This window comes from Aplysia californica, unplaced genomic scaffold, assembly GCF_000002075.1.
Source record: "Aplysia californica isolate F4 #8 unplaced genomic scaffold, AplCal3.0 scaffold00270, whole genome shotgun sequence".
Taxonomy (NCBI): Eukaryota; Metazoa; Mollusca; class Gastropoda; order Aplysiida; family Aplysiidae; genus Aplysia; species Aplysia californica.
In genome coordinates this window covers 712404-724963 of record NW_004797540.1, presented here as the reverse complement: position 1 = coordinate 724963, position 12560 = coordinate 712404, and the positions used below count along the sequence as shown (strand labels likewise).

General features: G+C 39.7%; 1 protein-coding gene across 2 annotated transcripts; it reads right to left on the bottom strand.

Annotated features, from left to right (window-relative positions):
- Positions 1 to 1759: 1759 nt before the first annotated feature.
- On the bottom strand, positions 1760 to 11288 carry LOC101846659 (glyceraldehyde-3-phosphate dehydrogenase-like). Of its 2 annotated transcripts, none has more exons than XM_035970460.1 (10): positions 10613 to 10634; positions 10252 to 10294; positions 9539 to 9635; positions 8407 to 8513; positions 7859 to 7949; positions 6641 to 6898; positions 5545 to 5639; positions 4970 to 5048; positions 4193 to 4374; positions 1760 to 2611 (listed from the first exon to the last, which is right to left on the bottom strand). In XM_035970460.1, the coding sequence occupies exons 2-10, from the start codon at positions 10278 to 10280 to the stop codon at positions 2536 to 2538; spliced, it is 1014 nt and encodes a 337-aa protein (XP_035826353.1). In that variant the 5' UTR covers positions 10281 to 10294; positions 10613 to 10634; the 3' UTR covers positions 1760 to 2535.
- Positions 11289 to 12560: the final 1272 nt, after the last annotated feature.

Sequence of the window (12560 nt, the reverse complement as noted above, 5' to 3'; positions counted from 1 at the left end):
CAGTGATGTGAATGTGAAAATGAACGGTGTAAAAAAAGAGTTTCTGAGACTGTATGTATGCACCGTGTTCTTCCCAGAATGAGCAGTTTGTTTAATTTAATGACACATTTTAAAATGTAGGCAGCTAGTGGTTCTGAAGATATTGGTACAAATGATGAATGTTATTTGGTTGCTTTTAAGCTCAAGGGAGCTATCCCAAAAAAATGTTTTCAGAAAATGGAAGGTAAAGTTTTTGCACCTTGTTCGGTTTCTTTAAAAGACAAGGAGAGTTTTCTCTATAACCAAACAAATATACACACACCAATGAAGCCAAACTTGTTCTATAGGTAGGGCAATGACCACTTTTGGTGTAGGTCAAGATTTCTGGAACTAACCTCGAAATCTGGGTTAGCCCATTTGTCCTTCAAAGCGACCATTTGCAATAACAATTTGAATCCAAAAGTGGGGTTATATGCTTCAGTGTAAATGGGGCAAGGAAGAACTGTGTGGATGTTGGCAAGTTGTGAAAGATTGAAACTTCCTTCTACAGTCAGTTGAAAAGATGGCTAAGACAAGTTCTGAGCTTGCAATATGGATGTTTTTATCAACCAAGAGCAAAAATATTAGCAAAGGTCAATGAACAAAGTGATGTATTCAGTGTTTTGTCTTCTATGCAAGCTTGAGGTTGTTTCAAGTTTTCTTAACTTTGATCAAATTTTATAATTCCTTTGTATATGTTTAGTGTGCTTTTTACAAACGATTGTAAGTGATTTGATATTGTGCGATTTACAACTGCATGTAACCAATCCAGTTACATATTATTAAAGATCTGACACGATAATTCTTTGGAAATTTGTTCATGTATGTGTATAGTAAAAAGCTCTCTTCAGCAGCAATTAGAATTTAGGAAGGCAGACAACTTCATCCCCACCTATATTATATATATAATAATACCTATGACAGATGGGACTTTTAGTTTTAGTGTAGTAGGGGTTTTACGGCGCTCGCAACTGCATAAGGTCATATGAGCGCCAGAAGATTAGAGCTATTACAAGAGAGTAACAAACAAACAAAAAAGGAGGAGAGATAAGGATGACAGATGTTTGATAGGAAAGAAGGAGCAAACCACACCAGAGCACCTGCCAACCACCCACCAATATAGATTTGAGAAGGCGTGCCAGACAGGGCTAATCTGGGCTGAGAGGGAGACGGACACAACTTCCCAGCAGACAGAGGGAAACAATATCCCAGTGGAAAGTGGAAGTTACTTTATAAAAAATTTTCCCACTGGGGAAGTCAACTCGGCAGATCTACTCCTGCGTACGATGGTAAAAAAGTGCCTGACTAACGCATCGTAGTTGGCGGTCAGGTGGGATACATCTCAGCAGAGAGATGGTGGTAATTATACCCTTTCTTTGGGAACGAAACTTTGTAGCTTCTGTGCCAGAGGTAAAGAGCTCAATCACTACATCTTCTTATCCCAGTTGCTAGCTAGTGATTATTTAGTTGGCTACGAATGAGTTGGTTAGACCGTTGGGATCACAAAATCTTTTCCACAGACCGTATTTTAATTTCAGTACAATGTTGTAAGACTGGCAGCAACACAACGATCACAAACTTTACAAATCACAATGTGCTCACACATATATGTATGAGTGTGTGTGTGTGTGAGAGAGAGAGAGAGAGAGAGAGAGAGAGAGAGAAAGAGAAAGAGAAATGCAAGCTGCCACCGACAGCAAAATCAACAAAACTAACATAAAAGGACGAACTCAAAGATGAAATGTTTAATAGTACGAATGTTTAATGATGAAATCTCATACAAAACATAAGACTAACACAGGGCTGAGGGAATTGAGTAGTAAAGATTTAAGAGACTTGATAACAATCCTACTCTCAGTAGCTACAACGACAATGCATTCATAGCTAGAGATTTAATCATGATGAAAATTAAAATCACAGCACTCAAGCAAAGTAAAATAAAGACAAATGCCAATAGTAACTAGAGGCAAATTACAACACTGAGATGTGTCCGCATATTTCCTTTCCCAACAACACCAATTGTACACCTAAAGTTATGCCTAAGTATTCTACCCGACGACAAGATCACTTTCCTTCTCTAATGTTCCTGAAGCAACAAAAGATTCCAACAGATCTAACCAAAAATGTACAACGTTTGAGTAGAAAATGGACTTGCTCATCAGATACACTAGCAGGCTTTCTCTGCTATGAATGTCATCATCTACCCAAAGACCACAAAAGAAATCAAAAGCAGGAGACAACCCCCCGATCACATGGCAACCGGCACAAGTCGAGTTGACCTTCACCTTGTGAATTCATACATTCCCCTACATTCGAGTATTTCTGCAAGTTTGCAAACATTCTCACTCTCAGTCAGATGCAAAAATGTACAAAATACTAGGACCCAGTCTCAAGTGCAATTTCAAAATTCCGATAAAAGAGATGCCCCCAGCGTTGACAGCGAAGAGAACCCCTAGATCAGTTTGAAAAGCAACAGGCTGAGAAGTTTTTTCTTGTGTGGAAGTAAAAGTAAGTGAATTACTGGGAGTCCACGGCGTACATGTGCTTGATGAGCTCCACCACACGGTGACTGTAGCCAAACTCATTGTCGTACCTGGGGGGACAGACAGACAAACAGCCGTGGTTTAGTTAAAGTATTACAGCACTTGCAACACCATCATACAAGCCAAAGATTAGAGGTGCTTCAAGAGTGTAACAAACACAAATAAGAGGGAGGAGAGATAAGTTAAGTTTCGTAAGAGTTTTACAGCACTTGCAACACAAGAGATTCATATAAGTGCTGAAGAATGGACGTGTTACAAGAGAGTAACATACACAAAAAAGGAGGAGAACTAAGGAAGACAGATGTTTGATCGGAAAGAAGTAAGAGGGAGCAAACCACACCAGAGCGGAGGAGGGATAAATAAAGACAATAGAAAGTTGATAGGAAAGAAGGAGCAAACTACATCAAAGCACCCGCAAACTACGGAAAGACAAGGAGTGAGTTGCTACCTTTACTCAGTCTGAGGTGAAGAGTAAAGACAGGCACATAGAGACAATATCTGTCAGATAATGCTAGGAGATAGACCACAAACACAAGTCGTGAAAGGAAAGAAAACAGGGAAGTTCAGGTGTGACCTATCAGTGGCAACCTCAAACCACCCCATGAGCTCAACAAAGTGGAGGAGTTAGAGTAGACAGAAGCGTATTGACACAACAGCTGTTTCTGTTAACATAGAGTAGAAAGAAACAGAAGCTAGAGACAAGCCTTAACTTTGCTGCTCCCCGACCACCTGCCCAAGAGGAGCATACATTATGATACATGTCCACAAGAAAGGTAATGGAATGTCAGGAAATAAATCAAGACAACAGATGTAACAGTTTACGGTAACATTCAGTGATGAGAGGGAGAGATGACCACCTCAAGTACTCCATCTCCTGAGGTTGCCACGAACTACTGCGATGTATACCATCGTAACTTTTTCTCAACTTGGAACAAAAACTTTTTTAAAGACAACAAGAAACCATTAGCGCCACATCTGACAGAGCTGCACACGAACGGGCGAGATTTTCAAGATCTAGTTTTCATAAAGGATATCTTTTCAAAACCTTGGCTTTTAGTGTGTGTGCGTGTGTGAGTGTGTGTGTGTGTGTATGTGTGTGTGTGTGTGTGTGTGTGTGTGTGTGTGTGTGTGTGTGTGTGTGTGTGAGTATCTGTTTAATTAATGCCCTAGGGAACACTAGCATCGTACACCCAAATATATTTCATGACTCAATGAATGAAACTAATCCTGACAGGACAAAAAAAAAAGAACATAAGAACATATCTAAGCAAAGATGTCTTCGATAATCTTTCTAATCTTTCTATAGTAAGAGAGGGTACACCTCCGGTCAGTGAGCAGTGGCCATATGTGAAGCGTACTGACAAAATGAGTTACTTCTCGGATTTGAGCCCAGTGGAAATAGATGCATCACGCTTATAAATGAAGATATAAGCATGAAATAATAAAAGGCATGTTATACTTAAAGAATATGGCATTAATAGAAAATCTGCAAATTCGACCCAAGTGTCAATTTTAGGCCAACATCTTCATTTGTGGATTGCGAGAAGTAAATCGTTTTGTCGGCACGCCTCATCTAGATTTCTTGTAAACTTTTCCTCCCCGGACCAGTGGAAAGAAAAGAGTGAACTCACCAGGAAACCAGCTTCACGAAGTTGTCGTTGAGGGCAATTCCAGCCTTGGCATCGAAGGTTGAGCTGGCGGTGTCTCCCTTAAAGTCCTGTGAAACGACATCGTCCTCGGTGTAGGCCAAGATGCCCTTCAAAGCACCCTCAGAGGCGTCCTTTACTGTCTTCTTGATCACATCATATGATGCCTGAGGAAGGGCCAATGCTTTAGTTAGTACAATTCACCATCAGTAAAGGGAAACACTTTTAGTTTCGTATGAGTTTTACGGCACTTGCAACACAATAAGGCACACACACATATAAGTGCCGAAGATTAGAGGTGTTACAAGAGAGTAACAAACACAAAAAAGGAGGGGAGATAAGGACGATAGGTGTTTGATAGGAAAGAAGAAGCAAACCACACCAGAGCACCCGCCAACCACCCACAAAAGGGAAACACGGACACGGCAATGGCCATGTAGTGCAGGGAAAGAGCAAGATAGAAACAATAGAGAGAAAGAAAGGAATTCAACAATGGTGGTAGAGAGCCAATGAAATGTTTTATGTCCTAAGCAGAGAGAAGTACAGCAAACTAAAACAGCCATTTAACAGGTGGAAAAAGAAAGAGGCAAAGAAAAAGAGGGTCTACCAGTGGCTCCTTTCTACTTCCTGCAGAGAAAAAGTCAAACAAATAAAACAGGAGAGTAAGAGGCGTTTACCGCTGAAAAACACGCACAACACAACAGAAAACTGAAAACACTTTATCATGCTTCTAGATTAAGAAATGAACCGGGCACAACTTACTCCTTTCTCCAATCTGCAGGTCAGATCAACCACGGACACATCAGGAACTGGCACACGGAAAGCCATGCCAGTCAATTTTCTGAAAAGCAAATGTGTGGTTTCTTTACATATTCATTCTATGGACATGTATACATGATGATGTATGAGATGGAAAAGCAAACATACAGCAATGTGTTATGAATACAAGAGAAAACTGCACTTCCAAAAGTGTCTTACATTTGGTGGTTGTGATAACAGAGTAAACATGTGCCATATTGAACTTAAGCACACATTTAATTGCCTTAGGACCAGATAGTTCCACAAAGGCAAGTGTTCCGCTTTTGGACACTAAGTGCTCTGTGCAATTACAGTGAGCCTCTTGTCTAACAAAATTATTAGTATTTAAGCAGTAAAACCAAACCCAGAGATGTTAACCCAAAAATGTACGGTAGACATCTATTATTCTAGTTGAAAGCAAAAGAAACTGAAGGGACAAATGCTAAAGAAATCATGAGAATTATTAAGAGGGAAACGTTTATTTCTTAAAATAGACGACCCAAAATCTGTGCCTTTTCTGCAGAGGAAAAACTTCTCACCCATTCATGGCAGGGATCACCTTGCCCACAGCTTTGGCAGCACCGGTGGAAGATGGGATGATGTTCTGGAAGGCACCACGTCCACCACGCCAGTCCTGTCAACAGAAAAGTCACACACAACTCAAGACATGCTGCAAGTCACTATCCAAAAATGATTGTCAATGTGTTTATAAGTTTTAGTAAGAGTTTTATGGCACTTGCAACACAATAAGGTCGTACAAGTTCCGAAGATTAGAGGTGTTACAAGAGAGTAACAAACACCGAAAAGAAGGAGGGGAGATAAGGATGATAGATGTTTGATAGGAAAGAAGGAGCAAACCACACCAGAGCACCTGCCAACCACCCACTGTCAATGTGTAACGCCCACAACACCACCAGTTACATCATTCAGGGAGCACACTACTTCCACTCAGTCTGTCTGGGCCAAGCCAGGCGAAGACTGCTTTAGTTTTTTTTTGAGTGAGTTTTACAGCACCAGCAACACAAATAGGTTTTATATGTGCCGAAGATTTATAAGCTTTACTACTAGAGTGTAACATACAAAGACAGAAGGAGGAAAGATGAGATATTGATTGATAGAGTACATGTTTTACTGCACTATCGACTCAATTTCGGTCAAGAAATGAGATAAAAACGAAAGAAGTGTCATAATATAGTGTAGAGAGCATAGAGCTTGCTTTCGAGTGGGGACATGTGCTATACAAAAGCTATTTATTTATTATTATTATTATTATTATTATAAGAAAGAAGGAGCAAGCCACACCAGAGTGCCTGCCATCCACCTAAAAGACGGACAGGGATATAGCCACACCCTAGACAAAGCCGAAGAACTTAAGTTTAAGTTCCTGCAGAGATGTATCCTAATCTTACTGATGTTGTATTTTAAGTAAGAGTATTACAGCACTTGCAACACACAATAAAAAGGTCACATAAGTGCCGAAGATTTGACGTGTTACAAGAGAGTAACAAACACAGAAAAAATAGAAGGAGAGGAGATAAAGAAGAGACAGATTTTTTATAGGAAAAGAATGTGCAAACCACACCGGAGCACCCGCCAACCATCTGCAATCTTAGTGAGCAGAGCTCTACCCCTCACCTTGTGGCTGGGTCCGTCAACAGTCTTCTGTGTGGCCGTCACAGCGTGGACGGTGGTCATCAGGCCCTCCACGATGCCGAAGTTGTCGTGGATGACCTTGACCAAGGGGGCCAGGCAGTTGGTGGTGCAGGAGGCGTTGCTGACCACCTGCAGGTCCTTGGTGTACTTCTCCTCGTTCACGCCCATCACAAACATGGGGGCGTCGCCCGACGGGGCAGAGATGACCACCTTCTCGGCACCGCCGTTCTTGATGTGGACCTGCGGGCACAACGAAACACAGTGAGGGGAGTGTCGGTTTATGTGCGGCGAGGCAGTGCCATGATGTGTTCATTTCATTGGACTAATAGTTTTAGCTTTAATTGGAGTTTTACGGCACTTGCAACACAATAAAGTCATTATTATTAGCGCCAAAGGTTAGAGGTGTTACAAGAGAGTAACAAACATAAAAAAAGGGGAGAGATCAGGATGATAACCACAACAGAGCACCCGTCAACCACCCACTAGCCACCTGGAGGCTCCATTTGGACAGAGAGTAGGAAATATTACACCAACAGTATCACAGAGAATAAGTAAGAGCAGACCACATTAAAAATACACATGATTTACAGAAACAACGCTCAACTGACTGTCTGCACAAAAATCACTGGACCAAAAAAAAATTTTCAAAATGATAAAAACTGCAAAATGATGTACACTCAACCAAACTCAATTCCTCAAACACTTTATATAGATTACAATATTCTAAAGTGCCATTGAATCAAACCCTCAAATGTTTTCTCAAAATACTGTCTTTTAAATGTGTAAAACAGGACACTAAGTTTCTACCCTCTCCTCCCCTGCTGTCCCTTTTCATGCAAGATGTTCATTCACTAACATATCCACTTTCCATGCAACAACAGACTAGAACTAACACACTCCGCCTCACAGTAGAATGATACTGTGTAGAAAACAAAGGTGAACAGGGTAATTTTAGTAAGATTTTTACGGCACTTGCAACACAAAAGGGTCACATAAATTATAAGTGCCGAAGATTAGAGGCGTTACAAGAGGGAAACAAACACAAAAAAGGAGAGATCAGAACGACAAATATTTGATAGGAAAGAAGGGGTACACCACACAAGAGCACCCACCAACCACCCGCGAACAGTGTAAAGGGAGAATGAACAGCACACTTGTCCATTTAGCACCCCAGCCCCAGGGCCGCCACATTTCACTTACAATAGCTTTCTCTGTGGTTGTGAAGACTCCAGTGGATTCGACGACGTAGTTGGCGCCGACAGATTTCCAGTTGATGGCAGATGGGTCACGTCTGAAAGTTTACACAGTCACTTTCAATTCTACATCAACATCCAATCTTTCCCAACAAATATTGAAACTAACACAAAAGCCATTCACAAAAAATTTATTCACACAAATTTATCATTAGAAAAACTGAAATCATAACAAGAAGCTGGAAATTCTAAATGAAGATGAAACAGAACTGGAAAAACCTGTCTTTCAGAATAAAAAGCGAAAAACTGAACTTGTTGACATTCGATCTCAAGAGGTGATTGCTATCACAAACTTTGTAATTCTTGGAAAGAGAAAGAGAGGAAGGCTTAAAAGTACTAGGAGGAAGAAATACTTTTAAAAAAATGAATCTTTCAATTTCAACTGTTCAAAACATCAGTTTCGAAAACATTAACCTTCCTATGGGTTTGTTTTCCTCAACGCCACACATTCACTCATATCTTTATTAAATAAACAACCAGACAAACATCACTTACTCGCTGAACACGGTGATGGACTGTCCATTAATGATCAGTTTGCCGTTGTCGTGGGAGATGGCACCGTTGTAGCTACCGTGTGTAGAGTCATACTTGAACATGTACACCTGGAAAGACAGAGTGCAGACAGGGCTTTAGTTTCTTGCAAAATTGCCAGGATTTTCAGTGGATTTAAGTTGTATGTATGTCCATCCGTACTTGTTTTTCATGTGTCCTCAAGTATCTATGTTGTTCGTATGTTCATGGGTGACTGTATTGTTAACGAAATAAAAGACATAATAAATTAAGAACAAAGACTGTAGAAGTTATTTATACAACAAAGTCACGCTTGACACAGGTACCTGTGAACACACGAACAACATAGATACTTGAGAACACATGAATAACAAGTATGGACAAACATACACATACAACATAAATCAACTGAATATCTTCTAAAAAAACAACCAATTTCCTCTCAAGTACAGTGCAGTTTACAAAACTATGACCATAACGGTCAACAACAGCAGAGCCATAAAATACCCCTGGGACCAAAAACCTTGAACCATTCCTACTCTTTAAACTAATTCATAGGAAGCAAGTTAAGGGAACAGCCAAACATTACATTTCACTTAAAACCTGATTCATCAGCTTAGCTTCTCTCAATCTCTCTTCAGTTGGAGTGGAGACCTACTTTGATGAAGCATAATGTGTGATTGCAAACTCAAATGGCTTGGTGCATTATGTGCATTGCCAAGCTTACTCTGAACTCAGAAACTTTTTTTCCTTTTGTTGCTCAAAACATCCACCTTTCACAAACCAAATACTCCTCATTAATTCACTTTTTAGATGGATGTAACAGCTATCGTTTTAAATACCTCTTACATGAACTCATCATTTTTTACTGGGGTCTATGATGTACCAGTTACACGTTCGGTTGTCACTATCTAAGGAGGTTTAGACAAATCAATTTTTTTTATTATCCTTTTATTTTCATTTTTACTAAGTATTAGCCCTGCAATAGACGAGACATTGGCAGAAATAGTTATTTTACAGATGCTATTTTCTTAATCAGAAAATGAAAGAGGATGATCATGCTTTTAAAAGCATGGTATTACTGAGGAAATACTCAACACATCTATCCTAGCCTTACCATGTACTCAAGAGAGATGAATGGATCGTTCACAGCCACAACTGGTACATTGTTTTCAATTGCAGCACGAAGAGTCAGGCGACCAATACGGCCAAATCTGCAATAAAAAAAACAAAGGAAAAACTTTTAAAATGTTATCTTAGAATATCATTCTCTTGACAATATCAGACAGTGCAAGGAATGAGATTTTTAAAAATACAGATCAAATTACAGAGATCAAAGCTTGCCATTTAACATCTATAGAAAGACATTTTCTTATTCATCCAGTTCAATAGATACACATGCAGTTCAGAAACATTTGTCATAAAAATCAATTTCTTCACAGCAATAACCCAAGACCAAAGCCAAATGTAAAAAACTGCTTCCAATACACGACAATTATTTTTTAAGGTTAAAAAGCCACGATGGCTACTTTTTGGGAAGAATTCCGTAATGAATGAATGATCACTATGAAACAAGACAGAGTATAGAAATATAGAGGGTCAGGGTTAGGGGTAGAGCTAGGGACAGTCAGGTCTCTCTTTTATTGTTTGTTGGGGTGGTCGCTCATTACGGAAGTCTTTCCTACTTTTTGTTATTGCACATCAAAGCATTTGATTTTGAAACTATGCTTTCAGTTTCAATCATAAAGTTCTCCCAAGAAAATCTTTTAGTTCTGTAACAAGTTGTTTGAAGCTTTACATTACAAGTAGGCTACATAAACTCATACATACCCGTTGATTCCCATCTGGAGAGGAGCCATCTTGACTATGAATTCTGTGAACAAAACAACAAAAGGATTCCAAATTAATCATAATATTAATGAAAATGAAAGTAAAGTGTGTGAAAGTTTCAAAGAGATCTTCGCACTAAAAGTATTCTAAAATGTGAAGAATACAACCCCAGGGATACAGAATAATAATGACCCTGGGGCATGGGGTTACGGTTAACTGTTACTATTAGAATGGGGTAACCCTGTGTCTGAGCCTGTGACTACAACATGGGATTAGATGTAGATCTAGATGTAGATCTAGATCTAGGTATCTAGATCTAGATTTCTACTTGATCTACTTGTATAGTATAGGAGGGTATAACCTGTTGACACGGTTGACTGATGCCAGTGAGGTGAGCGAGTGTGCTACAGATCAGGTTCAGGAGAGCATCATATAATCGAGACAGACGACCTTGCACTTCCGAGCCAAGGTTGCCACATAACCTTGACATTTCAATGTAAATTTCTTCACTGTCACCTCAAATCAACCTAAAACACAGTCCCTTATACAATTTTAATGATTTAATCTAACAATTAGATCTAATTTTAAAAACTGCTGATCTGAAATAAGCCTACGTTGAATAGTACAGTGGTGTTCTGCTGAATGCGATGTGCAGCAAAATGCCGGCAGGTAGGCCCAGGAGCAGCCGGTGTTTGTAACTGGTTCCACAATTATTATCTGCACTTGACGCTACGAACAAAAGTTTAACTCAAAGAATAAAAGCTTTAATTGTTCAAGAAATATTCTATTAAAATGTGAAAATTCTCACCTGTTGTTGTCTGCTACCAAAATAATAGAGATGCACAAACGTAGTACGGTGGAGACAGTCTGGGTTGGAGTGAAAGAAAGATGGGCGAGTGCGAGCGAATGTTACAGTATTCGACAGGATTTAACGCGACTATTTGTAGTCGATACTCTATGTCGATTTTTCGTTTGAATGGACTAGAATGTCTGTTTTATCAACCCCTCGACTTGTCTAAATTTCAGTGCAATTATATTTGGAACACATATATATCATTTAATTCATTCTGTATGGGCCTGATTTTGTGCTAGTAAACTTTTCCTTTTTCATTGAAAAATGTTATATGAAGGTCAAGGTCATAGACAAAAAGGCGTGTTTTTACAGAATAGAGTATCGATATGACGTATCGCACAATGCCTACTTAAAAGGAAGATGTGAGCAAGGTCACGCATGCGCGTTTCGTCTCTACGTCATACCGCAGCTTGCCTCGGGAAATTTCGCCAGTAGTCGGTAAGATCCATAGACTTATAATATGATAATATCCTAGATTGTATACTCCTGGAGCACCATTTGACTCCTTTTGGAACCAAAAGAAGGGCCACAAGGGAGAGGTTGAGTGCACACTCAAACTAGAGAAAAAGATGTTATTTACCTTTCTTTTTCTTACGTCCCTTGTGTGCATGAAGCCAGCCAAGTTTCTAAAGAAAGTAGGAACGGCTGCCATGGCAGTTTTTAATCTAGGATATTATAAATCCAAGTCTATGGTGTAAGGTCAAATGGGGACACAAGTTCAGAGTTCACACAGTTCACGTACAGGTGAAATGATGAAAAGTGAAAAGTGAAACACTGAAAACTCACTTCTGAGTGGCAAGTGGTACCCCCCCCCCCACACACACACACACACACACACACAAATTCACTAATTGGCTAAGATAGTTACAAATGTACGAGTTGAAACATCCATTAACACGTACGAGAACGCGTGCAGTCTTTGGTGTATAAAGGACCGTCTGAAGTGCGTGCAATCAACCATGTATGTCAGGCTGTCTTTGTACTTTAAGATAGCCTATAGCCTATATATAGATACCGTATGGGCCCTGGTATCTATATTAATGCTATATATTTGATCTATATAATTATACATGGTTGTTATTTGGGCCTAACGAGCATGCAATGATCATGTGTCTTGAAGTCAGAGACCATGACCCAGACTTCGCGCTTTCGTGGCTAGGAAAAGGACGTGCACATGCCAAAGAGTGTTAATCAATATTATACCATAGATACGTGTACACGTACTTGTCATACCCTATTTCTTTTACTTTTATATAGCAAACTGTTGAAAAGATAAATAAGAATTTTTTAATCAATTATTCAGAGAGTTGTTAAAGAGCGAAGGGATGATGAGAAATGATGACACTTTCTGTTTCAGAATAGGAGATGGAAAGTTTTCTGTAACTTTTGAGTGCGTGGTACGATATGGGGGTGGAAAACACACACACGTGCGCACGCACACACACACACACACACA

Excerpts from the sequence above, each read along its gene's own strand:
- LOC101846659 (XM_035970460.1), bottom strand. The coding sequence starts at position 10,280 with ATGGCTCCTCTCCAGATGGGAATCAACGG. Across the intron at positions 5,049-5,544 it reads GTGATCCCTGCCATGAATGG|AAAATTGACTGGCATGGCTT; the intron begins GTGAGAAGTTTT and ends TTTGCTTTTCAG. Across the intron at positions 2,612-4,192 it reads TTCGTGAAGCTGGTTTCCTG|GTACGACAATGAGTTTGGCT; the intron begins GTGAGTTCACTC and ends CTGTCCCCCCAG.